The sequence below is a fragment of the Battus philenor genome, unplaced genomic scaffold, assembly GCF_028537555.1.
Source record: "Battus philenor isolate CCGP_79_NKW_IND1 unplaced genomic scaffold, ilBatPhil1.0.hap1 SCAF_4, whole genome shotgun sequence".
Taxonomy (NCBI): domain Eukaryota; kingdom Metazoa; phylum Arthropoda; class Insecta; order Lepidoptera; family Papilionidae; genus Battus; species Battus philenor.
In genome coordinates, this window is record NW_027181704.1 from 7103497 (window position 1) to 7130131 (window position 26635).

A 26635-nucleotide genomic window follows, 5' to 3' on the forward strand; every position below is an offset into this window, starting at 1 on the left:
CTTGCCGCACTCGTCCAGCAGGCATATGGGACGGTACGCAGAGGGAGATTCTACGGCCCTGCCTTCTTTCCTCAAGAGGACCAATCGTGCCTCCTTCCAAGGCGTGGGGAACGTGGCTCGGCGGAGACAGCTCGTGAAAAGCTCCGCCAGCTTACCCCCCAAAGACGCCAGACTAAGTACCCAGACCCGACCCGGTATTCCGTCGGGCCCCGGCGCGGTGTTTCGCGCTCTGAGACGGCTCACGGCTCGATCCAGCTCTTGCGCCGTTACCCTCGTCTCATCCGTCCACTCCCACGGCTGTGCCGGGGGGTGCACGGAGGGACTTGACCGATCTTCCGGAAAAAGAGTATCTACTACCCTCCTCAGAAAGACCGGTTCTAAGGTCTCCGTCGTCGGGGGCATCCATGGCCGGAGTTTTCCCAGCACTATTCGGTATGGACGCCCCCACGGATCCCTGTCGAGTCCCTGCAGGAGCTCGACCCAACACCGAGCCTTGGCGCCAGCTACCGCCTTTTGCAACGCCTTTGTAGCCGCCCGGTACTCCCTGTACAGTCTGGCCATCTCCTCCTCCGGAGCTTGCCTTCGCCTCCTTCGGGCTCGGGTGTACCGGCGGCGGCTCAGCAAGCAGACCTTGCGGAGTTCCGCAATTTCCGCCGACCACCAGTGCACCCCCCTGCGCTTGGGACGACCGGCCCGGGGCATCGACGCGTCGCAAATTTGCGTCAATATCTCCCGGAACCAGTTCGCTCCCCTCTCCGGTTCGGACAGAACCTCTTCGGCGTTCGGCCAATCGGCGACGCAGGCGGCGGCCTCTAGCCGGTCTTTGTCTAGCCGCTTCAAACACCAGCGTCGCGTAGTGCTGCCGTCACGGCCGCCAGAGTCAGCGACGGGCCTGCAGATCGCAACATCGAAAACGATGTGGCGATGGTCAGAAAGAGTGACCACCTCCTCTGCAACCCGCCAGCCCGAAAGCATACGCATTGCAGCGGGAGTCGCCCATGTTAAGTCCACGACCGACTCCCCCTGCCAGCGCACGCATGTGCTGACGGATCCCCTGTTGACAAGTCGGAGATCCAGTCCGGCCGCCCACTCCAAGACGGTGTCTCCCTTCGGATCGTCCCTAGTATTCCCCCACGCCCTGTTGTGGGCGTTAAAGTCTCCAAGGACGATCAACGGACAGGGGAGGCAGGCCGCAGCGCAGTCCGCCACCCTATCCAGGTACTCCTCGTAGTCGGCGCGAGACCTGCTGGGAGACACGTAGCAGCCTATCATGGCCAAGGGACCCCATTTAACGGCGACATAGCCCTGTCCCTTAGATAATAAGGTGCAGGGTGGGGTACCCTCTCCGCCCCTCCAGTAGAAAGCTACGGACCCTGAGTCGTCGCCGAACCAACGAGGATGGTCAGGCACGTTATAGGGCTCCGCTACTACTGACAAGGCAACCCGAAACTCGTCGACGGTCTGCATCAGCAAGTCCTGAGCATTCCGGCAATGGTTCAGGTTACCTTGGAGGACTCTGAAGGGCGGGAATAGAGGTCTAAGCGACCTCCATGTCCGAGCTTACGCCCGGCGCTGCGGTCGGTGCCGCTGCGGCCGCCGTGCTGGTGGTCGCAGGCGGAGTCTTTTTACTCCTCCTGCCTTTACCCGGCGTTGGGCCGCACCTCTTACCCAGCCGATGGTTGGAGGGCAACCCAAGGTCTGAGCACAGAGGGCATTTGAGTGCGGATGACACGCACTCTCTTGCCTTGTGCCCAGACTCGCCACATGCGAAACACCGCGTGCTCCGGTTTACAGAGTTGGGACACCTGGCACCGACGTGTCCCTTCTCCAGGCACCGGAAGCAGTGCATGGGTCTGGGTTCCAGGGGTGCCACCCTCACCGAACCCCAACCCACACGCACGCGCCCCGCAGTCACCAGAGCATGGGCCACCTTGACCGGGCACCGCAACCAGCAGGTGCCCATGCTCGTGTTTGTTCGGTGGACGTCCCCGACCTTGACGTCGTCCACCGAACAGCCGCCCGCCTCTGCCACTGCTTCCGCGACCTCGCCCGGACTGACGGCGTCGTCGAGGTCCCTCAAGCGGATTTCGCTCGTCTTGACGGGGCGGCTGATCTTAACCGCCACATCGCGAAGGACCTCACGCATCCTCGCCGCGAGGTCGTCTGCCTTTCGGCCACAGTCTTCTCCACTGATCTCCAAGAGGAGCGCTCCAGTCAAGGCACGTTTTTGGCGCAGAGCCTCGATGCCGAGGTCCGCCAGCCGTATTTTTGCCTTCGCCGCCTTTACTACCTCTGCATAGGTGGAGGTGGAGCCTTCCGGCAGCGTAACCGTCACGGCCGCCGTAGTGGGAGCTCGCTTCGCCTTCTTGGTCCCGCGGCTCCTGGGTGCGGCAGGCGGTTTAGCACCCGGACGAGGCACGGGCCGTGGCGCCGACCTGGGTTTTCGGGCAACCTCAGCCCAGGTGTTCCGGGTCGTGATCGCCGACGCTGCCGGAGGCGGTGCTGTCACTGGAGGCAGTTCCGGCACAGGAGGAGGCGCAGTCTTCCTCCTGGGGCGCCTAGACCGCCGCGGTCGCGGCGGCTGCGATGCCGGCGGTGCTTGTGGAGGCTGCGGCGGTGCGAGCGGCTCGGAAGGGACGGTCGACTGAGTCGGACGCGGTCCAGTCCTACTGGCGGCCAACGGCGGCCTTATTGCCCTGTCGGGGAACAGTTTGGCCTCGAAGGCAGCCAGTTTCGATTCGATGAGGGCTCCAATGCGATGCATGAGCCCCTCTTCGGTAGACGCGGACGTCCTTGGCACTGGTGCTGGCCGGGCCCGCGGAGGCGCGGGGGCAGCTGCCTTGGCCTGCTCCGTTGTAGCACTACGGACGCGACGAAGCTCCATCGTGAGGCTTTCCACTTTCGCAGAAAGGCTGGAAAGCTGAGAACGCAATTCTGCGTTTTCTTGCTCTAACTTCTCGACGGTGGAGTCGCCCGCCGTCCTGCGCGACATCTCCTCCAATGCTGCCTTGACGTTCCGCGCAGCGAGCCTCAGGCTACGCACGTACGTGCCCTTGAGGTTGCTGGACCGGTCCGTCACCTTCTCGATAGCCAGGAGGTTGGTTTCTGCATATTGCCGGGGATCAGCACATGCTCGCAATTCGCGAGCCAACTGCTCCTGACTCGGGAGCCCTTTCTTCGACCTAGTGCGCAATGGCTGCACAGAGGGGTCGAAGAGTCCCTCCTCGTCACTGTCGGTTCCGCCGACCGTCTCCGTGCCCTCGGTCTCCTGGGCAGAATAAGCCGCATATTTTGCGGCCACAGCACCAGGGCTCGGAGGCTTGGCCTTTCTCTTACCGGCCCTCGAGAACGCGCCAGGGCTGACCGATGCGCGAGAGGCGTCTGATCCGCCGTCGCTTTCTCCGACCGTACTAATCGCCAAACCGGCGGAGCGCATAGATCGCCCGCGCTTATCACGTACCGAGCCTGATAGACGGCCCGGCACCTCCGGCTCTTTAAAATTTTGGGCCCCGGATGTTAAGGGCCCAGCGGCAGACGCTGAAGCGTTGCCGCGACGCAAGTTTTTGCCCCCCCCCAGATACGGCGGGGCTGCCTGGGCAAGGCCCAGGGGTGGATTCTCCAGCATCGCTGGTACCACCCTGGGGAAAATTTGTTTTTTTAACTGCGTCCATAATTTTTTTTTCCTTTTAAGGGTGAGGTCCCTTCGCGCTTGTGACTGAACTCCCTTCCAGCCATTCATCCCGTCGGCACGGTCCAACCTTGGGATTAGGGTTATTTTTGAAGAGGTTTTCTTCCTCGCAGCTCCGTACAGGTACGGAGCCCCCGGTCCCTACTGGGATTACGGGTTGTCCGGTGTCGGCAGAAGCCGAGTGCACCTGGCACATCACCGCACTGGTCACATCCTCTGTCCCATCTCTTAAAGATGGGTACGGGATGCTACCTCAAGCCTGAGCGGCTCGTCTCTCGGACTGTGCAGTCCTTGGCCGTTTCTCGGTTCTGGGAAGAACCGATGGTACGCCCCTAACCCTGCCAGTTTTGGTCCACGCCGGAACATGCCCAATACCACCCACATCTGGGTGGCGCTCCCCCATCCGCCACCCGGGGGACGCGCCCGATGGAAGGTCTGGCAACTCCACACGGGAACCAACAAAACCTTAAACTAACCAAGAACTACAAGTTTCCTTATCATTATTATCATGTATATGACTTTCCTGTTCTTCCTTATATAATATTGTGAACGAGAATGACTCAATTGCGTATCATGACAAATTATCACGGTCTAAGCTACGTATTTTGCCGCTGTCGCATTACTAACTCGACGACAACTTAGCGGATTTGTTGCGGCGCTCGTGAGTCGGTCGCACGTTAGATTTACCTGATAGTACAAACAAAATATTGTCATAAACTTTTTTTTATTTCTATACCATCTCAATTACAATAAAATTAACTGCTTAACAAAACACTCGACATTAGGCAAAGCATGTCTCGAAGAGTTATAAGGTTAAAATTATATTTTTGACTGGTCAGTTCTAGATAATATTGAAAAAAGATTAAATAAAGGTCTTGGTACATACGATTAAAACTAATGTAAAAATTAGAGTTAGGTATCTAAAAAAATATGTAAAGAAATAATACTGTAAAATAGAATTAAACAGTTACAATATTATAGTTATTTCTTGATTGAATTTCCGTGTATTTATAAGGAAAATCATTAAAGTTTTTTAATTTAAATTTAAAATTATTCTTTTCCTTGTACGTACATCACGTATTCGTTATTAATTTTTTGGATGTGCTTAGCAGTATGATTGATGACATGAATGAAGTTTATATGTATTCATTGAACTGTATAGATAGATAATTTATTATGAGGAGGTACGTGTACTAGATTGTACTTCATTGACGTTATTTAAAATTCGTTATTAATAACAAAATTACTTAACATAATGTCATATTAAATTTAAAAAATTACTCGTCAAAATCTAAGTTTGATAAAGATAGGCAATGTGTTTGTACTTTAAAATTCAAAATTAATAAACTCAAGTCTAGTGTAGAAAAACACGCTACTAATTTTACCATACTCAATTCGCCGGACTAAATAAATATATAAATAATCTTTAAGTTAAAGGAACAGATCATGCAGTGGACTTAAAATATTGTAACAAAATTTCAAGTTTGATACTTTTTTATAGGTTAGTAAGTAAGAATTTGCATATTTTTACATCTTATCGTATCAGTCTATGTTGCTGATTTTTCATATTTACACGCCATTTTCCGGGAAAGTAACCAAAGCATGGACTAAACATGAATCAATACTGGAACACGTCAAATTATGCCTTAAAAAGTAATAGGTTGAAAAAAAATTGTCTTTCATTGACATATACTTACGACGTTTTACTCTACTTATAAGTAGAGTTTATTCTGAAATTAACTTTGTAGGGATTAAATACGACATACGCAAGGATACCTCATCGTAAAGCTTTATTAAATATTAAATGACGATAGGCCATTGGCCCTCGCTGGTGAAAAACTTAAATATATGTAACTATAACGCTTATTTATATAAATAATAATATATTTTTTAATTATAGAATATTTTTAATTAAAAGACACAAGCACTGACTATTTAGCAAATATTAATTGATTAATTTATTTATCCAAATGAATAAATTAATATGTGATGTAAATTATTTTTTACATTTATACCTTTACGTTATTTACATTTATGTTTATACGAATACGAATTTCATAACAATAAAGCGCGTTTGAAAACGTATTAAACGGAAAGAGGTACGACGCCAGGACAACCATTTTTCTTGATAAACTTGTGTTATACTTGAATAAATATTGAAATAATAAAGAAAACGTTATTTTGATATCACGTAAACGCTTAAATTATGTTTTAATACAGTTTACTGGAAAAGGTCTATGTAAATATTCATAACGTACTGAGAAATAAAAAAAAAGAAATTGACACTTAGGGTATGACGACAAAATTTTGTAGAAGTTGGAAACCTTTTAAAAATGCACTCGGAGCAAGGCGTTAGTATACTGAGAAAATAAGTCATCGTCATACTGACTAAAAAACAATAATCAATACCGTTGTCAAGGAGCGCGAGCCGGTTTCTGCGTTGGCTGTTACGTGGATGAAACTCAATTTTGTGTCAAGTGTACGATTTAAGCAAGTCTATCAGAACTTTCACTTTCTCGATTTTTTATCATTTTTTCGAACGGCCATCGTAGCCAATGCGCGTTAATTTATTTTACTCGTGTTTAAAAATATACACGTGACTTCTAAACATGTTTTTAATTAATCAACTCATATGTTATTCTTTATTGATAATGTTGAATATTGAAATTAACGATGCATTTTTTCTGTTCATTTAACAAAGAGGCTTAAAAAATTAATTTGATTAAGAAAAAGTTTATTAAAACACATAGTAAATTATTATTATGAGGGTGATCACTTTAAGAATGCAATTTAGATATAAATAAAATCCAGACGACATTCTGTGGCGCCAATTTATGGTAACTATTAACTGCACCGACAACTTAATGCTATAAATAAACTTCTTAGAACAATTACTTCAGTTGATCGCAATCATCGTTTAAAAGTGTGGTTTTAGTTTATACTGCAAGATGATTTATTGTCTCACTGAGATGCCCTACCTAGTGCAAACGGTTTCGGTTGGTAGTTCTGGACAGTTGCGTCGGATGTAAACCGGTTAGCTGGCTTTGCTATGCAATGCCAATAGTTATGCAAAATTTTATGATTGTTAGATCGTTTAAAACATTTGTTATTTTTATTCTATTATTTATAATATCATAAAAGAAAAATTTTGATATAAGTTCTTGAGTATAATAATTATAATTGCCTCTACACGAAGACAAAAAAGTAAATTGAAGGTAAAGAACTTTGTTATAATATTAAAAAATCAAACATTGCACATAACATTTAACTTTGGTGATTTATTATTATGGTGTGTTATTATTGTGTTTAAAATTAACAACGAATGAAAATTTTGGCGTTTTATATATTATATGAATCCTGAATTAATAAATTGAGCTGATGATCTTGCTATATATACACGTATAAATACGTTCTATGCTTGAGAGAAGTTTAAATAATAAACTATTTTGTTCTTTGTCTGTATTCAAATAGAATTTAAATACCTATTAGCAGTTATCAGTTCTGACAAACCCTAAAGATGAATTATTTAGCGAATTCATAAAACATGTAATTTAAAAAACACTTTTGTGAGTGAGTTTGTGAGTTTTGAGTTATAGTGAACAAGTCCATTTCCCTATATAATTATATTGGAATTTTCAATTTTTATACCCTATATATTTACAGTACATACAAACAAAAACAACTTTCAATACGTTTATCGATGAAACAATAGTTCAAGGTTAGTATAGACAGTAAATTGCTAAGGAATGAAGGTCCGACGAATCAGCGACTGTGACGGATATCGGAAACCAAGACTTGCTGGGAGTACGTATGCAGAGGCGCCGCGAGGTCGTTGATCTTCCTCAGAGCTGCACATTTGCCCTCGCCCCTCGACGTCACACCGCGACCTCCGTGACCTTATGCCTGTGCACCTTTGTGTATTGTCCAAACACACACACTCATTGTAACTTTTTTACAATATCTGATGTAGTAGTATTACGAAAGATGAAAAAATTACCACATTTTTTAATTTCTTTTTGGTTTATTTAAAAGGAAAGCCTGTTATATTATAATACTATTCCAAAACCAGATTAGTCTAGGAATTGGGACACTAAAGCTTTCGTTAAAATCTTGAAAACTATATAACAAAGACCAGAACCTTAAAACCTGTTTAGCAGACTGAATTTACTGGCTCGAAATACCGTTGCAATTGTCTTACGTATTCTATATTACATGTTTTAAATACATTACTAAAGAGTCATGAGAATACCGTAAGTTTAATTTCTGTTTAAAAATTTAAAAAAAATCATTATGTTTAATTCAAATTAATTTATAGTAATAGGAAATTTTTCTTAAAAATTAAAAAGGATTGGATTTCGAAACCTTTTATTACTCTTATAAGCAAATAAGCATCGATGGTTGTTCCAACGCGATGTGCAAGAACTTCAATAAAAATCAGTTCGGTCGCAAGTCTCAGTCCTCTACCACTAAGCTGCCACAGCTCTGCGCGATGTTTTTTTTATATTTTGAGGGGCACAACTACAATAGAAACAATAGATAATTTTCGATAATATGTGATTACCGTGTTGTCGACATAAAAATGACTCTTAAACAATTCTTTCAGTAATGCAAAAAACTGAAATTACTAATAATATCGCATTGTTGGGTATTAGATTATTGCATTTATATAGTGAAATAACAGTGACTCGAGCAACTGCCGAGGATCGATGTAGGTTAGCAGGATCCCGTTTCAAGGCATTCACTATGGACAATTTGAAGCATACATAACAAGTTTCGATATTGGCCACGTGATTTGAACGATGTACGACAAGAAAATATCAATGGGTATGACACAAATGCTACAGAAAGTTAATAAAGATTTAATGTTTGTGTTTATTAAATTACTGAACTGATATAAAATTAGCAATATTTTGTGTACATAATGTGTGGCAAATACAGAGTAATTGGTTATTGGTGTAAAAGGTTTAAAGGGGTGAATTAAAAAAAATACACACTAAGATGTATCCCAAATTCGGATTGCTACAATAATGAAATTAAAAATAATTATTTTTTACTACCGGGTCCTGCAGACTGTGTACTGCCAAGTTATGCCCGATGCATTATTGTGTATTAATGTTAATTTAAAAATGATCACTATACACAAAGTGATTGGAAATAGGTGTTAATATTTTAAAGCTTTTAGCTGACAAATGAGTTATACCACTTCTAAAATTAATAAAAGAATATTTCATGTTCATAATAGAAACATAAACCTAAACATTTATTACCATTATATCACATAACGTTAATATTAATGACTACTTGATTAAACATTTGTTCTTTTTCAATCTAAGTAATAAAAACTGTATATGATTCAAGAATAGTAGGCCATATGAGACTTAATACGGTTTCCTTATTTTAGGTTAATACCGGATATAAAGGTTGACTAATCACTGTGTAATAAGTTTATAAAGATGAATTTATTTATCGTTATTAACTAAAACCACCAATTTATTTTATCCTCTAGCACAAACTAAAATTACTTAAAATTTTTTAAGAAACCCTAAAAGCTTAAAAGAAATTAATTTATTTGTAAATGTTTTATTGTTATAAATTACTTCTACGTTACTAGATTATTGTTTGCCGGCAACATCGTCTAATATATACGCCGCATAACCTTTAAGAAAATAATTTATTCCGCTTCTTTGGATTATACAAACAACATAGATTATGTTAAAATTTCATTAATTTCTTTTTTATAAATTACTAACAATATTTAGATACGTCTAACTAGAATCACGTTAGCTGTTCAAATATTGTAAATTAAATTTTTTGCTATCTGTGGACCGCTAAACATAAAGGTTTTTGTTGATGATAGTCAATGTCTGATGTTTTCAGCTACGTCTTACTCAGGTCTTTATAAATTATTGCAATAATAATATAGGATATACTTTTTCTTTTTAAAAAATGTTCGAAAAGAAAATATGTTAAATATTATAAACTCCTGTTTATGTTTTTAGTCGACGTTGTTTGCCCAGTGGGGCTGTAACAGCTTCGTCCCATGATCGAAGAAGCTATAACAGCCTCACAGATTTAACAAAAGTAGGTTCAAAATATTAATATTTGTGCCATAATTTCTTACCACTACCTAATACACGTCGCCAAAATACCGTCAACTCTTCCAATTTTTTTGTATTCTAATTACTAACTCGTGTATCCCAGACAGAACATTTTTGCCACAAGCAAGTAACTATTTGAGTTTAAATAAACAATAATAAAGGTAGTATAATAATAGTGTATCCAACAAAGGTATGTATTAATATTAATAATAAACCTTTCATTCCTCTGATTGTTAAATTGTTACTTAGTATTCATAAATTATTGTTCAATATAAGTTTTTATAAATAAAAATGTATCAATAAAAGTTATTATGATATCACTTCTGTAAGTTACCTTATTTTATTCGATGGTGAATTTAACAGTTTATAATATTATATGACACAAACAAAATAAAATGATGTTATTTATGCACGCATACTAGTTCTGTAATCGCAAATGGATGTTGCATTTTTGCCCTCAAACATAAATGGCGATGTACGCAACATCACAAGTGTCCCGTGTGAAAATCTCGAAGATGTACTTGTACATTTAAACATCTATATGTTTATAAAATAAAATATCAGAGTGTTGAGTTTTATAAATTGATGTGAAGTAGTCATAGTTTTAATTTTTCCTGACCTTTTTACAAGATAATTTACTGTAGACCAAATAGTTCGAAGTCTATTATTAATAGTTTTGGAGATATTTTTAATTATTAGTCGTCGTTTAAAAGTCGGTCCACATACTACATCTGTTTACTTTTGAATTTATTTGAATGGAATTCCTAATACATTTAAAATAATGCATGCTAATCGCTTAATATATATGAATATTTTAATATCAAGACGACATCAGTTACGTAAATCTTATTTATTATATTAGAAGATTTAATTTAATTCGTAAGGAAGTCACAAAGGCATGTGTCTTTTAAAAAATTGTGTGTGGACGGGGCATATCGCTCGTGCAATCGATGGTTGTTGGGGCCGAAAGGTTCTCGCGTGATGACCACGAGCCGGTAGATGCTGCACAGGTTGGCCCCACTAGGTGGACCGACGACGTAGTTCAGATCGCGGGCAGCGCACGACCGGTCACCGTGGGCGTCTAGAGGCTGCTTTGAAGAAGAAGAAGAAACATGGATTTGTAAGATACATGGTGTATTACATGAGTATAGCTCTAAATTACAATTTTGGGCTAAAAATGTAAAGACCAGTCCAGAGTCGATTTTTGAAAAAAATAATGAATAGGCGTATAGAATCACTTTTGAAATAAAGCTTAAGTTTTCCGATAAGTTAATAACTGTAAGGGCTTGGTTAAAAAAAATAAGTTCCATATCGATTACTTTGTTGTGCTTTTAGAATATTCTCTCGGTTTTGACAGCTTATGGGCCGTAGTCAAAATGTACGACATCTACCAACTTAGTGAGAATTGAAAGATGTGACACTGATACTGTACGCATGTAAATTGTACAAGAGAGTAAAACTTAAATTGATCATGATTTTTTTGCAGCATCAAGATGTATTCTGCGTCGACGGCGTCAACAACCACGTCAGGCTCACGCGGTGATACCGTGGCGGGCTCATCGGAGCGACGAGTCCGAGTGGTCCGGCTGCTACGTCCACGCCGCGCCGCACCTGCGTTTGGTTTCTCACTGCGGGGCGGTCGAGAATATGCTACGGGTTTCTTCGTATCAAAAGTCGATATGAATTCTGAAGCACATCTGCAAGGGTTAAAGGTTAGTTTTAAAAGGTTGCTTTGCTATAAATCTTGTAACGTTTTTATTAGGCTTCCACGGCTCTTAGGTAGTATAAGCAGTACAGTGCTACCAGTACCACTGTACCGCGCCTTAGGTTTATAAGTAACTGTAAGGTAGCCGAGTTGAGACCTCGGCTAAAGTTGTTAGGTGTTACGCGTTTAGTACCGCGTTTTGAGGGTGTTTAAGAGATATGAATTGCTACTCATTATTATCGGATTATCAAAAAAATCAGCCTAAGATTACTAGCACTCTGGAAAGCCTTACTGCTAAGAAAAGCTATTATTTTGATAAATCCTGCCTCGTATTTTATAAAATATATTATTTCTTAAAGTTACAATAAGAGTTTGATAACATTTAACTTTCAAAAATAGCGACACTTTGTTTTAATAAATCAAAAAACTTAATCAGTCTCTCGATATTTCCATGAATAAGGTGGGATTTATAAGTTTAGGGGATAGCTAGTTGACTGCAGCGAAAGCAGTATTGTGTGCTAAATGCACAAATTGGGCTTTATAACGCGGCTGTAGTGTTCAGTTAGAGCAACACACATTTAAAGAAATCCAAAAATATATAAAGAGTTAAACCGTTACATATCAAGGTCTAGATAAATTATTTGGCAAACAAAGAAGGTTTCCGCCTTTGAAGAAATATCTTAAACTGTAGTTTTCCACTATGTTCATTATAGAGCCGACAATGATTCAAATTCATTTCCTAGTCGATATTTAATGATCAATTGAATTTTATACGAAAACTACGTGTTTTACTCATGTGTTTAGTAATTGATATATTTTATAGTGATTTTTAATGTTTAATTTTTTTGGTAAAAATGCATTTCTGACACAAGTTGACAAACATAATAGAAATTGATCTCCTCTAAAGACAATGAAACAAGCTTCTTATGTTGTCAAATAGCTTTGTGTCGATAGATTCTTGTCGAGTTTTTACACAGCATTGTTCAATAGAGCATTATCTATTGTCTTCCGCTGCCTTTACTCTCTTGGACGCGTAGGAAATTAATTTTGTATTGGTGACATATGCTCAATACGAAAGTCATGTGCATTTTCCCACGTGCGTAGTGTCCCACAGCTGGGCGATGTGTGCCCCTCGAACAATTAATTCGAACTAGTTGTCGACTTCACAATTGTTTGTCCGAGGTTGAACTGTCGCAAGACGAATTCCATTCTTTTATTCTTTTGCACTCATGTAACATTATTATTTCCTTTTGAGGGTTGCCAGTCAACAACGTAGTTACGGTTTCACTAAATTGATCGCTCTCTACTAAATTACTCAAGGTTGTACGCAGTGTAGTATTTTACGTTTATTTACACTTTGCTTCAACATTTATTGTATATTTGACGTTACGTTTGATATTGCTATAGTACCATTGCATCAATTTAGAAGCATTTTTCGTTTTTCGAGATCTTTTCGCAAAATTTAAAACTGCAAATTCTTTAAACAAGTTAGTCTATGCAAGATATATCTTTCTCAACCAATATCTATTTATTTTTAAATTCGTGTGGCAGCCCTATGTACCACCCATGGTTTGTTACACTTAGATGAGAGCCTTTTTTCGCAATAATTTAGGTCAAATTTCTAATTAATCGTTTAGCTATTGTTAACTGCAATGTTTTTGGTGTTACATGTACAGGAATGTAAGCTCAATGATTCTTAGTCAATAAATCATTACTGCTTTTGTTCAAGTTGCCAATCGGCGTTGCATTTCGTAATCTTTTTGCTTATTGTGTAATCATAATTGTTTCGTTGATTATAAACCGTTTACTTCTTATACATTTTTAGTACATGTAGGGTGATTGGCTTTAACTGTAAATGCTTGAAAAAGCAGGCCTTAAATGTATAGAGCACCGTTTCGAAAAATCAATGGTTTCAGAAATAATAAATAACTTAAAGATAATTTAATGTTTGGATTACAGGATATTAAATTAAATTATTGCTTACTGTCTGTCAAATAAAATTAAATTAATGTAATATATTTCAGAACGGTTAATAAGCACGTGATGAAAAATAGGTGTATAAGGTTTTTTGCTGACTGATATGAGCTTTACAGTCAGCCCTGTTAAAGCTTTTTCTCCCCGTATGTCAACTTATGTTAATATTTTTAATAATAATTAATCTTCGTAATCTTCTTGTGTTTAAAAACTTTTGTCATTGGATGTTCAAAAACTTTATATAATAATAATATCTTTCATATTTTGACATAAATGGTTAATTTCTCTTTTGAGCGTTAAGAAGATAACCTTTATTATATCCAGTAGCAATTTTCATTTCTTTTTTATTTATTAAGATATTTTATCTATTTTACAGATTCTTTAATAAAAATTATCAACATTTGTATCGTTTCTACATAGATGTAATGTTTATGATACGCTATAACATAAATCAATAAATTCTAAAACGGAAAAAAAACTTTAAAGTTAATTTAAACTACCCATAATAAAATATTGAGTATAAAGAAACTCCGATATCTCGTTACAATACAGACAGTTATAATTATAGCAATCAACACAAGAATTCAAATTTGCAGCGGAGCAGTTCAATTTTCGCATAATTACTTCCTAACAATGAAGTTACGAAAATTCGTGAATACATCCGTTATTCCAACAACACAATAAGTTGTTAGATGTTTCAAGAAATCTTGGGAAGTTAGTTTAGAATAATATAATCAAACAAAAACGTCATTATAATCATCATCATTTGAGCCATAGGACGTCCACGGGTCTCCATAAATTTCCGAAAAGACCAATTGAAAGCAACCTGCATTCAGCGTTTTGCAACGACCACCACAAGATCGTCTGTATATTTTTTTCTGTCTGGTCTTAACTCCAAAACCTTAAGGCTCCAGTAGTCATTTGTACCGCGATGTAGCCACTTCAAAGTTAAAGCCAAAATAGCTTTACTATAAGAGATCATTATTATGATTTATAATCATCAGCTTAAAATTAAGTTTACATCAATTCGTAACGCGACATCTACTGAACTATTTCACCTTGCCAATACGTCGGACTATAACGATTACTTTGTACAATAACGTAAATAAATAAGACATGTAATTTTTTCACATTACAAAATATTTCCTTAATTTAAATTAGTGGAACACGTTAGGCCTTGATGTTTAGTAAATATATAGCATTTAGATGCATGATAGCTTGACAAGTAATTTACTGTGATATACAGTTTCGTAAATAAAATAGTTATTTGCCCACAAAAATAAGTTAAAAGATCTACAATATTAAATATTGCTGACAATGTTGACCTGTCAATTACATATGGAGTAACATAAACTACATGCATTGTAAAAGACACACACATGGAACATGAAAGCATTTTTCTTATTTTATTATATTAGTCTTACATTTGGGGAATTCGAAAATTGATACACGGGCCATCATGCGACCCAAGAATCGAAGGTCATAATAATTTTTTAAAGTGAAAGACAACATTTATAAATTTGGAAAACAATAATGTTAACTTACACTTAGTATAGAGCTAATGCTTGGTCAATTGTTTTGTACGTTATTCGTGTCTTCACAATTATTGCAAATATTGCATGTAAAGAGCTAAGCGCTAAACGTAAAATGCGCATATAGAAATGAAACTTATATTACCGTTAAATTAGACTACCATTAACACGCTGACTATACAAAAGTAATTTAATTTAAAATAGTGTTTCTTTTTGAATAAAAAGACATGATGACTATAATATCCTTTGTGTTTGGCAATGTTCAGCACAGGAGAATTAGGAGCAGTAAATAGTTACATGACAATATATAAACAGATCTTGAAGAGGAAAGACTGCGTGAGTCATTTCATTACCTCTACGCTGATCAGACTTTCTAGCGGACAGCGTGTGAGCCTCACAGTAAACAGTTGTGTAACATCTGCTAAAATAGAAAAGAATCTCAGTCCTTGGAAACAAACTCGGATTAGTTAGTAATATTCAATTGTGTAGATCTTTATACTTCAATATCAAACCAGAATTTCAATGTCGCCATGAAACTTTTACTTTAAAGGAAATCATTAATAATGATAATTCTCAACTTAAATGATCAAACGTCGTATAATATTAACAATTCAAATTTATTATTCGGTTAGTATGTCAACGTCCGGACTTATACCAGAAATTTTAATCTAAAAAATTTTGGTCCTCAATTCTTTCGACATTTGCATATAATTTTTGTGTATAGAACAAAAAAAAACTGATTATTTAATATAGACGCTTTTTGAAAAATCAATAAATAAATAATTGATAATTACATCACCTGGTCATTAAAAGTGATAGGATTCATTAGCTCGGCAATTCACTAAGTGATTAATATCGATTCCTTGGGGTCTAAATTAATTTTCCAGTACTTGACATATACGAAACGTGATATTAGAGGAGGATTTATTGATCAATGAGGTCATAAAATTGCTCTCTATTTTATCAACACAAGTTCTTAAATGTTTATATTTTTAACATAATCATTAATGTAATACATATTACACTTAAAACTTTCTGAAATTTAAATCTTTAGTATTGTGTTTAATTTTGAAGAGATGTTTTTATAAAGTTTACTTAACACAAAGTTATTAAATTGATAAGTATTTTATATCAATAGGAAAATGATACTTTTTTCACTATACGTCATCTTACAAATACGGAACGGGACGGTTTGATTTTTACCTTATTAGATCTTTTAGGAACATGTCTATACTATGCACTTACGTGGAGTTGTTCGCCATCAATCTTACTAATACGGCAATATTTTTTAGACCCTTGCGTATCCAGTAATACAGATTTAAAATATTATCAACATTGCTAAGCAAGTAAAAGAGAAATGCAACCTTTGTTAAGAACCGACATTCGTTGTTATCGATGCTCTCTGTTCCAAATAACGTTACGCTATATGCGCGCAATCTAACCGGTTTATTTGCTAACACTATGAAGATCCGGTAGTAGAGGTATCTAAAAATGCCTTAATCTACTTAAGTTAAGTTTGCATAAACACGATGAATAATACAGCTTTTCAAAATAAAGTTATCACATCTACAGTAAAAAAAATCTTCTTGAGTTTTACATTCGCAGATGATCTATACATGGCATCGTAGATGTACCTATGTGGTCCATAATTCGAAAAGAAACCAGTTTTGTAAGGCTAAGGAACGCAAGCGCGGTTCATAGCTTTGTAAGGAATATCCTTAACATACATTATTTTTGTAGAATACTTGCCACTACGGCTTTAAATTGCATGTACCATACCAATATATAAAAAAAGTTCTTAATGCAATGAAAAATTAAAATCATTGATAAAAATAAAGAAAGATTTTATTTTTTAATATTTCTTAATCAAAATAATTTATACAAAAGTTATAAAATTGTAGTGACTGCTATTAACCATTGATAAACAGTTTCAATTACATGGATTTAAGGGCTATTCCGAAACTGTTTGAGTATTTTTCAATGGTATTAAAGCACCAATACTGAATTACAAATTTTAAATATTTAATAGTCAAAATAATTATTGCCTAAATATTCATACAATTATATTAGGTATGTTTTAGATATCAGCCTATTGTAATTGTGTTAAAATGGTTTATTATTTCCCCACAGCCCTTCTAATTACGATTACCATCACAGTTACGAATTATTAGGAAAGATTAGTTCACTACAAGAGTAATCAGACAAATGTCAAAGTTTATGTACTAAACATAAGATTGTACCACGCTCATAGTTAGGTACATATGTCCACTGTCTAGAATTCAAACACAACTGGTACAATAAAGCGGGCTTTATCACACAGTGAGTCATCGATAACGTGTAAACAAACTCAATCGTCGCTCGTGTGTACATATGACATACTTGACATTGGATTTTACAGGTGTTCATGTATCAGCATTATTAATTTTTTTCTGATAATTCGTTTTATTAAATGTAACAAACTTCACAAACTATAAGTATTCAGCGGAATTTATCTTTAAGGTAAATTTGACACTTTTGATCCTACTTCGATAAAAAATAACCTGTCAATGATAAGTTGTTAGTCAAGGCTATCAAGCGTATTTATGTTAAGAATTAAAATATATAGGGGAAAATGAATTTTTCTCCTAGATTCATAATTTAAATTACAATAAATATTAATTAGTATATACGTTCATCTTTTTCTGTGCTGTTACTTGTCTTTCCCTTTGGGGTCGACCCTATTAATCCCGTCTCATCTCTTGTCGTCATTTCGGGGTGAAGTTACCATGTCTACTTATTTTTGGATAATCCCCATTTAAGTTTTTCGATTTTAAGAACCTTTCCTATTATTAGTTCGTCTTTTTTGCGCATAACCTAAATTTCACATGTATTAAAAAGTAGGTACATGTAATTTTTCTAAATGTTGTTTTATGTATTAATTTGTTTATGTATTGGGAATAATTATGATGTAACAAATAAAAGATAAAATGCAACAAATATCCATACGACTGAATCCCAAATAATAAAATACTGTCAGAATTATCAGACTGTGTAATTACGTATTTAGTAATTACAAATGTTGTTCTAAATTTATTTCTTTAATATAAAAAAAAACATAAATGATTTAATAAATGATACCATGTAACAGTGTTTCCCATCGTGGGGCTCCAACCCCACAGGGAGGAAATTTGATTTTTAAGAGGGGCAAATCGAAAGTGGACTCGACACGGGTTAAACCTTTTCGCTTTGATATAAAAATATATATGTTACATGGACGTAAGAATTTTAAGAAGGCTACGGTGAGGTATGGCACATAAAAGGTTGAACAATATTGATATATAGCGTAAATATGCTTATTTGCAATTAACAATAAACATTAAGTAATTTTTTGAGCATGTTTTTTAAACATTAAAGTTTCAAGCATATAATCTTTTAATTGAAGTCGAATGAAAATACTATTTGGTTGAGTATTGTTGAAAAACGAAGTTAGAAGAAAGTTTGATGCTTTTTGAAAATTCTTAGTTAATTTTTATGGCCGTAAATACAAATTGATTGATTCAAAGTTACTGTGCTTAATTACTTATACTCTTTTAATATTACTTTAGATGTCATGTCTAAGTCACACTTTAACTGCTGTTAGTGCTTGGTTTTATTTTCGTGGTTGTTTGTCATCGATAACCACTATTACATTTTTATCTGGGATCATTTTCCCCTTTGGAGACCTCGTGTAGGTTGAACGTTAGATATTCTAGCTTGACTTTAGTTTTAAAGAGCATGGAAGTACATCATGAAAGTTAAAAGATTGTGGTATTAAAAGATAATTTTATTGAAGTAATGAAAATGAACGCGGCCATCGCAGATTCCCGTGGCAAATTGGTTCAAAATAAAATTTTATTTGTTATTAATGAGTTAGTTCTGGCGTCTAAGGCAGTGGAAATTGTAAATGGTATTTTGTGTTTACAATAACGGTGTACCATACTGCCAACAACTGTGACAACAAAAGTTATTAGCGCGGAATAAATAAAATTGATTCGTATCGTTTATGATAAACGTTCAGTTTATTTAAAAATAGGTTTAAATTTAATTTGAAATAAACAAATTGGATTTTTGTTGCTATTATTATCAGCACCTTACTTATTGATTGCATAACCTTAATGCTTAGGCAAAATATAATGAAAGTATAATGGCCTTGTATGTTCCTATCGTTAGGTCGCGGTAAGCGTTCCCTCTAGAAGAATGTCCGAAAATTATTACTTTCCACAACAATACGCGGGCCTACTGGTTGATGTCACATTTATTTTTAGATTTTTAACGGAGTTTTTCTTCATCGACTGCGGTTGTGAAACTTTCAAAGCAAGTTAAGAACTTTTTGCATTGCGGCCAATATTTTTTTAATTCTTTTTTGGTGGGTGGTCCATGTAATAAAAATAAACTTGAATTAACTTTACAATAATATAATAAAATGACTGTAGTTACTATGATATGGTGCATAATAAATGGCAGACGTGGCTTGGGTAGGCCCGCGCTAGGTAGACGGACGACATAGTCAGGGTCGCGGGTATTTGCTGAATATGGGCAGCGCAAGACCGGTTACCACTTTGCAGTTAGTGCCTATCGGCTGAGATGATGATCATGAAATGAAAAAAGCTATCTATTTGTACATATATGAACATGAGATTTCCACCAATTACGATATTTTTGGAATCGTAAGGTCTAGAAACATAAAATTTGGTAGGAATTATTATTTCGTCTATTAAAGGTTAGGTAAGAACGGGTTTTGCAAAATTCCATACGCAGGGGTGTATAAATAGTACTGGCACGCATCGCGAACTTAATAATCGTTCCATAATTTGCGAAGGTCCTTAAGAAGCGAGTCGGCAATGCATTATATTAGCTTCTTTATTAAGGAGGAGGATACTGTATTTTTTTTTACTTTTTTTTATAATCAGGACTGTAATTCGATACTGCTATTTTTAATCAAATAGAAATAACCATTTTTAAATTAGTATTTTGGAAAACGCGCAGCGGGCCCATTACAGCACAAATATGAGCGCACTGATACCAGAGGAAGCAGAGTTGGCCACCAATATCGTATACGAGTAAGAGTAAGAGAGAAGAATGGCAGGGTTAGATACATTCGATCTATCGATATTCACAGTACTAATTACTAGGGTCCACACTAAATAGAGCATATCGTATTGGATTTTGTAATAATAATTCTTCTCGATATCATAACGCAATATATATTTATAAAGAGTTTCATTCAAATTGTCAAGCATCAATGCAACGGTGGATGCAGGCAGGCAATTCCAATCTGTCTTATTGAAAATTTAAACGGGTAGCTTATGATGGACGATGATATAATAATTGATATATTATTTCGCAAATATTACATTTATACAGAATACTATTAAAATGATCTGCAAATAGTTTCAAGAACTTTTGCTTGTAATTTTGCCGCTGTTTTTATATAATTGGAAAATTATAAGCCTTTTTATCTTTTTTATATTTATGTTCCAGTTGTCTATTATAACTTGGCCTCGTTTTTTAATGTCATAGTATAAAATTAAAATCCTTTATCAATAATTTATTATTATCGTAACAGTAATGTGTCCGCCCTTCATTAATTAAGAATTTGTGGGCCGACTGACTGCGCGAGTAAAAAAAGCAGGAGGTGGATCGAAAGTCCGATCGAAAGTTGCCAGCAATGTGGGCCATAAGAACTGTCCGGCTTCGGCTGCCGGTGAGCGCGAAGAAAGTGCTCCTCTCGTCACAAGCCGCTGCGTCACCACCTCCGCGCGTGTGACGTTTACGTCACGCGTTCATTCATTAATGTTATCGCACCGTGGAAATAATCATTGCTCTAGAGCTCGAAGCTAATTGTGATATGCATTCTGCGCTTTTGTTCTTTGCCTATATTTTATGACGCAATCTTTTTTTTACACAATTAAAATAAGTTTTATTTTATATTATTAATGCAATATTGTAAAACTAGGGCATAGGATTCAAGGAGGTGAATATCGACTTCTCCAATCCGAATAAATAAAAAATATCTTCTTTTAATTAAAATCTATTCTTTTATAAGTTTGAGTAGTTATTTTGATATATAAACGGATTTTTTTACGATACACGTTGTAGTAGAATAGTTCAGTTTTTACAAATATGGAACAAAATTATTATTATATTTATAATTTGTTTTCAGAAATTCCAAAACTTATAGATCTAAAAGAGTCGAGTAGGCTTTTAGTAGCAACGAAGTAAATTTTAAAAAATGGCATATATATATATATATATATATATATATATATATATATTTATATATATATTTATAAATATATATATATATATATATATATATATATATATGTATATATAACATAAAAATTAAAATATTTTTTATTTTTATATTGAAAGCAACTATCGTGTTATTTTCTCTTAAAAAATCCTGTTATCTTTATCGATGTATGTATTAAAATTGTTTCTGATAGTAAAAATGTATAAATCTAGCACGTTAAACATCAAAGTATGTTCCGAGTATAAAGATCATCATTTACATTTCGAAATATTATGATTAGAGATTATATTTATACCGTTCAATGCTCTTATTAAAACTATGTGTCAAATATTATAATATATTTTTAATTCAAGTTTGATTCAAACTAACAAAAAAATAACATTTTACAGTATTCGTTTCACTACTCTTAAAAATGACTCCTATTTTGTAACAAGTGAGCTCTTTTGTAAAGTTTTAATTTTGTTGAAGTTTGCTACTACTTTGCTTCCATCGATTTTTGTGAAAGGGTTAATAATGAAAGATGTTCGAAGGTTGATAGAAGGAGAAGAAGGTTGATAAAAATTTATCTTAAATTTTGCTTTAATTTATTCCAGGTCGGCGATCAAATAGTGAGTGTGAATGGATACCGGGTGGAAGACGCAATTCACGCCGAGCTGGTGCACTACCTTACTTCACAGTCTAGGCTCAAAATCAAAGTGCGACGTGAGTAAGAAGCTATTTATTCATTTATTCTGAGGTCCATCACATCCGTCAAAATATATATCACAGTATGTAAATATTAAAAAAAAACGATACGCAAATTACGAAGCACTCATTATTATTAATTCAAATTAACTTATAAGTAGACTTTAGAAAACCAAATAGAGGAGTATCATGAAAGAGTGTGTACGGAGTTTTATGTAGAGTGTGTGGAGTATTTGTTTGATTAATAACTTTATTATTTTATTAAGTTAATAAATAATAAACAAAGAGTGCTCTGACCATTCGTTCATTAAATTCGTGTTGTTTTTTTTTAATAAAGACATTACTAAGCTTTTTTGTTGAATAATCGAGTGATACCGAATAGGTCTAATGAGGTGAACTCAGTGTTAAAAATACCAAATACGAAAAAAAGGTGACATTTTCCAGTATTTTTGCTGAAGGTATAGCTAGCAAAGTAGTGTGTTTAATGGGCACCTCAAAATTAAATTTCGCGAGCAATTGAAGACAGTTAAATTTATTGTGTAATCTCAAACAGAAACAACACTGTTAATTGGTCTTAATAATCTATCTTACTACTTACTATGGCACCGTGGTTAATCACTGCTATAATATTTAATTTGGTACGATGTAGGACTTAGATAGTGAAAACACAAGGCGTTAATTTGCCCTGCATTTGACAATACGATGCTTAAAGCATTTTTGGTATCCAGACCAGACAACGTCCCCTGATCAAAATGAATTTACTCCCAAAATCGCAGTGTAATCTTCTTCTCCTTAATGCAAACTTCGCTATCTAATCTAACCTTATTTACGATCTGTTAAGTTACATGACTCGATAAAATAACATACTTTGATGTCGTCCTTGACAGTAATCTTTGCTTACGTAAGCCCAGTCTTGTTCTTTGAATGATGCGACTATAATAGCTAAGAACCAAATTGGACAGTGTCTCAGCAAGATCACATGCCGTCTTTGCTGGCGAATACGCCTCATTGTTTACTCGCAATTCCACTATGTACCAAGTAGGATCAGTCTTCTTAAAGCGATGTTGTAGTTCTGCCATTTCTTATACTACTTTACACGTGTTTTGGCAAATTAATGGGAATATAGTAACACTTGCGTGCCTATTTGACGACAGAAATAAATTTCGTGTTTGTATCCGCCTAGATAGTATTTTGTATAAGAGATCTATTAATTGCCAACAACCTGTATATTTAAGAGCACGAGGAAATTTTCATTTTTTCGACTCTTCTCTGTTTTCTAAAATATCTAGTATTGATGATTTTTGTTTGTTTGTTGATTGCCCTTATCATTACAAAACTCAAATCAGAAATTTCTGTAACATTTGTCTTTTTGCATTGTTTATATAGAAAATGAAAAGCTTGTGTTTTTACTATTTTCTATCTAAACATGTTCAATCTTGAAGTCCTAATTTCACATAAAACATTACATTAAATTTTATTAGTCGTTACTGCTTTTGTTACTACCTGTCACAATTTTTTAAATATTATTCATATTAATTTAGCGAGAGAGGTTTGAACTTCTGGAAACAAAATTTGTTATTTGACAGGTTTTACGTCGGTCGATGTGCTTTTTGCGTTATAGTTTTATATTAAATTAATATAGGGCGATTAATAACTAATCTTTAATGTATAAGTTGTTATTTTCAAATACTCGTACACTTTTTTTGTACACTGTTTACTCGAATAGCATAAATATAGGTCGGTTTCTCATATTTTTATAATATAAAATTAGCGAAAAGGTCATAATTTCTAAATATTTTAAGTATTTTATTTTTGCAACTTAAGCCACAGGAATATAAACATTGTGAATTCTACATATTATAATCAGTTCTTCAATATTATCTCAATATGTCAATGGTATCTATAATTGGGTAAATTTTTTTAAAGAAAATTTTGAAAGTAGCAAAATTCTTTGACTCTTCAAAGAAAACCAAAACGACCATTTATTATTATACTTGGTGCCAAAAGTATATGTAAATAATATGGCTTTCCCCCTAGATATCAATCCGAAGATTGTACCCGTTGCCAGACAGCAATGCGTAAGCTATTCTGTCTAAGGAACACAGAATTGTCAAACGTCGCAGTCAAGCAATTGATGCCCTTATAAAATGTACCATTTCATCTTCATCATTATTCCAACCGTCGGACGTCCACTGGTGGACATCGGACACTTCAACAGATTTCCAATTGGAAAACAAAAAGCACCCCTCCGTGGAAATGAGAGCCTGGTCTTTTTATAGATTATGCGAGTTTATGAGCGAAGTTTTTATTAATTTCGAATATGTTTGTGAGAAGCTGTCGCCCATTATGCATAAAAAAAATTTTCTTTACCCGACTCTTATGGAAGAAACCAAGGGAATACGTGAAGACTATTCTATACGCCGATATCACCACGATTTTTGTGTTCATATTTTAAGTACTTTTTGAAATAGTTTTATTCAAGTATTTAGTTTTGTAAGTTCTAAGTTTATTCTATATATATATATATATATATATATATATATATATATATATATATATTCTCTTTAATTTTACTAATCTAATTTAAAAAATACAAATGAAATCACTTTTAATGACAATTTTCAATCACTGTTTTGTTTCAGACGTCGGCATGATTCCCGTCAAAGAGTGAGTATATTTTTCAACCAATCTCGTTCTGTAAATATTTATTTCTGTGATATTAACTTCTCTTCTTTTCTTCTTGATCGCTTTCAAGAATTGAGCGTTACTTAAAACCAGTTTAGGGCCATTAATATAGTTTTCTTTAACATACAATGATAATTTATCAGAGAAAGTTCGTTTTATCTATGCCAAAAATAAAGATATAATATAATTTATTTAACATTGGAACTTTTAACAGAACTCTTATTGATCTTATGCTTATTAGTATTTTTTAACCTATCTCATTTTTTACTCTACTCTGCTTCGTATGGTGTTATAGTTGTGGAGAAGAAGCAGGAAGAAACTCCACAACAACACATGTATTGATTTATTGTATTAATTTTTTGTACACGCTAGGAAATATTTACAAAGTTGCATAATAGTAAATAAAAATACAATGGGATAATGGTACAATGGGATAAGACTATCACACGAGGCACTTACTTTCAATAAAGTTTAACAATACAGACATACACTTTATCAGATACAGTCTAAATGAAATCAAAATGATCAAGCAACATTTAAATTTTATTCATTTAAATTATTTCTTAATTTAAATATTCGTTTTATGAATAATAAGCTTTTCCCGTCAATTTAATTTAAATTACCGTTTTAAATTTTGTAAATGGCAGTCCGATAATGTTTTCCGATATTAAAAAACTCTGATTCCGTTTATTACAAATGAATTAGGGACTTTTTACAGTCGAAACTTAGGTACAGCGAGTTTTTTACGGTGCCTTGTAAATAAACTATGGACATCCGCTATTTTTTTAATTTATTATAATTAATGTAAACATACAAGGTATTACCATTAGTATATAGTGAGGCCATTGAAAGAATATTGAACTCTTTTCATCGCTTTCTCAGGGAGATTTGCGGCCCTAAGCCGTAAATAGCTAAATAATATATATATCCAATATACGTACCTCTACCCCAAAGCATCGATACATAGGACGTAATGCTGTGAAAATAACTAAAATTCATTATCCTAGCAATATCAAAATCAGAATGGCGTTTTATCTTCCTAACAACATAAGCAGTACTAAATCTGACCGCAAGAGACTCAATGTGAGAACTCCATTGAAGTTTAGAATCGATTGTGACACCCAGGAAAACCTTAGTCTAGTTTAAAATCATAAAACATCATCATTTAGTGTTATATAATTACATGTTCTATTTGTAGTACATATTTTATTGATTTTTATTAATAACAGTAATAGCAATGTAATGTAAGAAAAATTAAAATGCAGATAATTTTAATTATATTAACATTGTTTTAGTGCTTCAAGTTCACTTATAAATGATACAATCTAATACAATAAACTTAGTTACTATTCTCTTCTAATAATCAAACTTAAAAATCCGAAGTATAAATATGATCTGGTTATTTATCAATTTTTTATTTTATTTTCAATATTCACTGACTACGTTTAATAGTACATTGGTTATTGCTCATTAAACATGCATATACAATTTACGTTCAGAATAATGTTAGATTAAACCAATTACGTTAAGCTTGAAATAACACGCATAATGCAACAACAAATGTTTTATGTATTCATACATTCTAATACATTATAAATAACTTTGAGACTATATCTATTATATTAACAATATTATTCTGCTTTAAACCAAAACTTCCTAGTTGTCCATATTGCAATAATTTGTTTTAATATCTGTTTATATCTTTTAGTAGTTTTGTTTGGTATTGTAATGAATTGTTTTCACGTGAAGAATCTAATGTAAAATAGTTTATCAATTTATAACAATGACAAAAATTGGTAATTTCACTTTTGTCGGTTTATACTGATTAGAAATTACAAGTAAAATTTTACGCTACGAATGTAGTCATCGTCGTTTTAGCCCATAGACGCTCACTGCAAACACACAAAGATATCTATTAGGAGATTTCGACACGAAATCGCATCGCATGAAGCTGCTGCCTATTTTCTCAAAACTTGCTTCTGAGCAGCTGGAATC

At 35.5% G+C, this 26635-nt stretch overlaps 2 protein-coding genes across 2 annotated transcripts in view; one reads left to right on the plus strand and one right to left on the minus strand.

The window, feature by feature from the left end:
* Positions 1-26635, plus strand: part of LOC137928655 (uncharacterized) — a 55976-nt gene that overhangs the window by 8131 nt on the left and 21210 nt on the right. Inside the window, exons 2-4 of the mRNA XM_068771566.1 lie at positions 11273-11498; positions 21865-21973; positions 24598-24622. Of these exons, the coding sequence (XP_068627667.1) occupies positions 11280-11498; positions 21865-21973; positions 24598-24622 (353 nt within the window). The 5' untranslated portion in view covers positions 11273-11279. The remainder of the gene's footprint in view (positions 1-11272; positions 11499-21864; positions 21974-24597; positions 24623-26635) is intronic.
* On the minus strand, positions 1538-3625 carry LOC137928961 (serine/arginine repetitive matrix protein 1-like). Its single transcript, XM_068771969.1, has one exon. It carries the CDS (start codon positions 3623-3625, stop codon positions 1538-1540), a length of 2088 nt encoding a protein of 695 aa, XP_068628070.1.

Bases quoted from the DNA above. Each gene is read 5' to 3' on its own strand.
- LOC137928961 (XM_068771969.1), bottom strand. From the start codon at position 3,625: ATGCTGGAGAATCCACCCCTGGGCCTTGCCCAGGCAGCCCCGCCGTAT.